General features: G+C 41.6%; 1 protein-coding gene across 1 annotated transcript in view; it reads right to left on the bottom strand.

The window, feature by feature from the left end:
* Positions 1 to 667: 667 nt before the first annotated feature.
* Positions 668 to 4,157, bottom strand: part of irak1 (interleukin-1 receptor-associated kinase 1) — a 17,154-nt gene continuing 13,664 nt past the window's right edge. Inside the window, exons 12-15 of the mRNA XM_051426690.1 lie at positions 4,129 to 4,157; positions 2,589 to 3,216; positions 1,557 to 1,655; positions 668 to 1,435 (exon numbers count right to left, since the gene is read on the bottom strand). The exon at positions 4,129 to 4,157 is cut by the window's right edge and continues 66 nt beyond it. Coding sequence (XP_051282650.1) covers positions 1,356 to 1,435; positions 1,557 to 1,655; positions 2,589 to 3,216; positions 4,129 to 4,157 — 836 coding nt within the window. The 3' untranslated portion in view covers positions 668 to 1,355. The remainder of the gene's footprint in view (positions 1,436 to 1,556; positions 1,656 to 2,588; positions 3,217 to 4,128) is intronic.

Consider the following 4,157-nt stretch of genomic DNA (forward strand, 5'->3'; position numbering starts at 1 on the left):
CTTAGTTATGCTGCTATAGGCCTAGACTATCGGGGGATTTCCCATGGTGCACTGAGCTCCTCTCTTCCTCTCTCTTTCTGCACTCATTCATGTTCCATTAATGCATGTTACTAACTCCACTTCTTCCCCGGAGTTCTTGTGCTTTCTTGTCTCGCAGGTTCTTATGGATCCTGGTGGAGCCTCCTGCCATGGTCCTGCTAGACTGCCATTGCCAATACTGTTGTTGCTGTGCACCTGTCTGTCTTTCTGTCTGTCTCTCTCTCTCTCTCTCTGTCTGTCTGTCTCTCTCGCTCTCTCTCTCTCTCCCCAACTGGTCGGACACCACCCACCTAGAGCCGAAGGATCTGTCCTAGGTTTCTGCCTTTTAACAGGCAGTGTTTCCTTGCCCTTGTCGCCAAGTGTCTTGCTCATGGTGGTACTGTTGGGTCTCTGTAATTAATGTTTTAAAGAGTTCGGTCTAGACCTGCTCTATTTGAAAAGTGTCCTGAGATAACGTCTGTTATGAATTGGTGCTATACAAATAAAATTGAATTGAATTGAATTGAATTGAATTGATCGGTTCTTCTTAAAACTGCAGGATGAGGAGGAAAATAAAACCTTTCTGGGACAATTTACAGCCATCAAAAACATTATGGGATATGAAAGGAATGATAACTTATTGCAGAAATTATAAAGTTAGTTTCCCTTTTAAAGAGTTAAAGGCAATATTTGTGACAGAAAAACGGGGGAAAAGGATCATTTACACAAATCAATATATCAAAAATGAATACTAATAAACTTTAAATATGGCAGTGCTGTAAATGACAAATATATGTCTGCTCATTGGGACTATTTGTTCCACAGTATGTTAAGTTTCAAATGTGAAAAACAAATAAATATCAACGTTAAGAAACTGAAAATAAAAAGCCGGAATGTGAGTCAAACGGGACGAGCCCAGCTACCTTCAGATGTTATTATTATTTTATATTTCATTTTTTTTCAACATTTTTTGACAAAGAATTACAGTTAGTTTGTGCCTAAAATCAACTAAAAACAGATGTGAATAAATAATCCAGTTTCCAGTCTAGCAGGCAGTGTGATATAAAATAATAAAGTGACTGCAGTCGTACCTCCATGTTGATCTCTGCTGTGTGACTGATTCTTATCATCTGCTTCACATTCAACTGGTCACATTAAAGCAGAGACAAACAGTTTGCAGCTGGAACGTCTCCAAAGACCCTCATACTGGAAAACTTAACGGATTCAACGAGTCTGTGACTCTGCTGACAGCAGGTCCACATCAGTTTATGATACAGACATGATGATAAAAGAGTTCACGTCTTTGGTCCTTTAGTGCGGCACTCTGTTGCTTTTTGTCAGTGGTGTTTAGTAGGAAGATAATCCAGCTCGTCACTCTCCTCTGGTCCTCTGAGCTCCACAGGACTCCTCCCTCCATCTGAGGACATATGACATGAGAGAACATAATAGAGAAGAAGATAATGGAGCAGACCAAGTAACATGAGACATAAGATGAAACAAAATGAATAAAAACAGTGAGAAAATATGTGTTAACGTACAGAGGTCATCAGACGACAGCAGCTCAGGAGTTTGAATCCGTCCCTCCTCATACAGAGTTTTCTTCTGTAGGAAATGCCGCTTACTGGGATTCATATCAACTGAACACCGACAGGAAACAGATCAGATTTTAGACTTAACGCTCATAAAAACATCTCATGAGAACAAACAGCAGAGAGCCTGTATATATATTAGACAGGGCTTATATTAGAGACAGTGCTTATATTAGAGACGGTGCTTATATCGTCGTACAACACTACGAACACAATCAAATATTTAAAAAAGCACCACACAAAAGAGCACAAGGATTTTTTAGCCAGGGGGCAGGAAGACAAAAGGAGCTGTCAGGAATCACTTCTGGAGTCGTTCCAAAAACAACGTAAACTCCAGGCAGACAACGGGAAAGCTAAAGGGATAATGTGTGTGTGTGTGTGTGTGTGTAAGATGTTTAATATTTGACATTTTTGGAATTTAATAAATATTGACATGACAATCAATTTGAAACCCTTACAGTTGCATATTTGTTTTCAGGATGGGATTTTTCCTGTTAACAGGATTTCCTGTTTTTCTGACTTCCTTTTCTGACCTTATAATTACCTCAAGTTGCCTTTTGGGACATACATGCATACATACGTACATATCATACTTGCCTGTTGAGAGGAGTTTATTTCAGCCTCATATAAAATCAACAATAATGATAATAGTAATATATAAGCAAACAGAGCTCTGGTATCGGAATAGTATCGGTATCGGCAGATATCCAAATTCAGGTATCGGAAGTGAAAAAATGTGGTATCAGTTATCCTAATTAGAGACAGTACTTATATTAGAGACAGTGCTTATATTGGGGACAGTGCTTATATTGGGGACAGTGCTTATATTGGGGACAGGCTTATATTAGAGACGGGGCTTATATTAGAGACAGTGCTTATATTGGGGACAGTGCTTATATTGGGGACAGGCTTATATTAGAGACGGGGCTTATATTAGAGACAGGCTTATATTAGAGATTGTATTAGAATCTGTTGACATACCTGAGACCCCCGGAGACGATGAATGCAGGGACCCCACAGGAGAGAGGGATTCTGGGACACCATAGAGCCCTGCTGTGCCCCCTGCTGTGGTCTGCCTTCTAGTGTCTGGTCCTGTGAGGGCCCCGGGCCTACATCTGTCACTGGTGCTGCTGGGCTGGGGAGGAAAGTTGTACTGGTCCTCAGTGGGGACTGAAGGTTGGGTGAACTGGGACTGTGAGGGCCCAGCTTGGTTGTGATACTGGTCTCTGGTGGATGGAGACAGAGACCTGGAGCTGGTCCCGTTGGATCGAAGGTCGTACTGGGAAAAGCCTCGACTCTCGTCGGTTTCACAGGGACCAGCCAAAGAGGAGGAGGAGGGGAGGAGGGAAGAGGAAGAATGCAGCGGATGAGGAGGGGTGAGGGAGCAGAAAGAAGAGGAGGAGGAGGAGGTGGACTGGGATGGCTGGTAGGTGTCCTCCAGTGGTCCCAGGTTGGACAGCTGTTGGGACAGAGCTGTTACGCTGGAATCCAGTGCACTGGGGGGTCTGGGGAAGGACTGGGAGGGGGGTTGAAGATGAGGGTGAAGGAGGGGGGATGAGGAGGTGGTCTTCCTCACAAGGTTGTGGATGTCCTTAAGTTTTTCAAACACCTGAGAGGAGAATTCAAAATAACATGGAACTGCAATGAAAATAAACTTGTGACGGATTTGATCTCATTTCTAACTAAACTAAAAAGTAGTCGTACAAAACACCAAGTCACCCTTTCTCATTTTCTCTCGTCTCTTACTTTCATGAGATCCTGGAAACGGTTACAACCACCCGCAACACGCGAGCCTGCCTATGTCTTCCTGGATAGCACACCGCCAACAAAAGTAAATTAGCGTCTGCAGAGTGTAACTGCACTTCTCTGATACACAGCAAAGGTGATTTTAGTTTAATTCATGCTCCTCACAGACAGTCTTTGCATGTAACTGATTCTCCTCACACACATATACACCTTGATTCAGCCTTAAACAAGCCCACATATTACATATTGTCCATTTTGTGTTTTGCTTTAATATATTTCTAAAGAATGCTTGAGTATACAGTATACCTGTGTTATAACATTAGCTCAGCTAGTGGGTCAGAGAGCCTAACTCTCGGTGTCTGTGGCAGAGCCAACGTCAGACTAACGATACGTAGCAGGCCACAGTCTGTGAAGTGGAGACGTTGGTTTTATAGATGTTGGTTATTAACACTAGTAAATACACATAAAAAATAAAAGTGGTTTTGGGGTTTAGTTACTATTTAACAATTATAATGTGGGAAAAATATATATCAAACACATTATTATTAAAGCAGAGTATTTTTATATGTCAGGAGAGGATCTTAAATATTAAAGTTATTATTTATTGTCTTTGATAATTGTTTATTTTGATAGCCAAAATGTAACTGATTCTATCGTCAGTATGTTTCCCTTTAAATCATCCCCCAAAAATGGCGCGAGGCAAAGTTCTAACACTACACAGTGACAGAAGAGAGAGATCTTTAATACTTCCACAGAGCTAAACAATGTCTCTGACCTTCGTCATGGCTGGCCTCTTCTTCCTAT

Source organism: Dicentrarchus labrax, unplaced genomic scaffold (genome assembly GCF_905237075.1).
Source record: "Dicentrarchus labrax unplaced genomic scaffold, dlabrax2021, whole genome shotgun sequence".
In the NCBI taxonomy this organism is placed as follows: Eukaryota; Metazoa; Chordata; class Actinopteri; family Moronidae; genus Dicentrarchus; species Dicentrarchus labrax.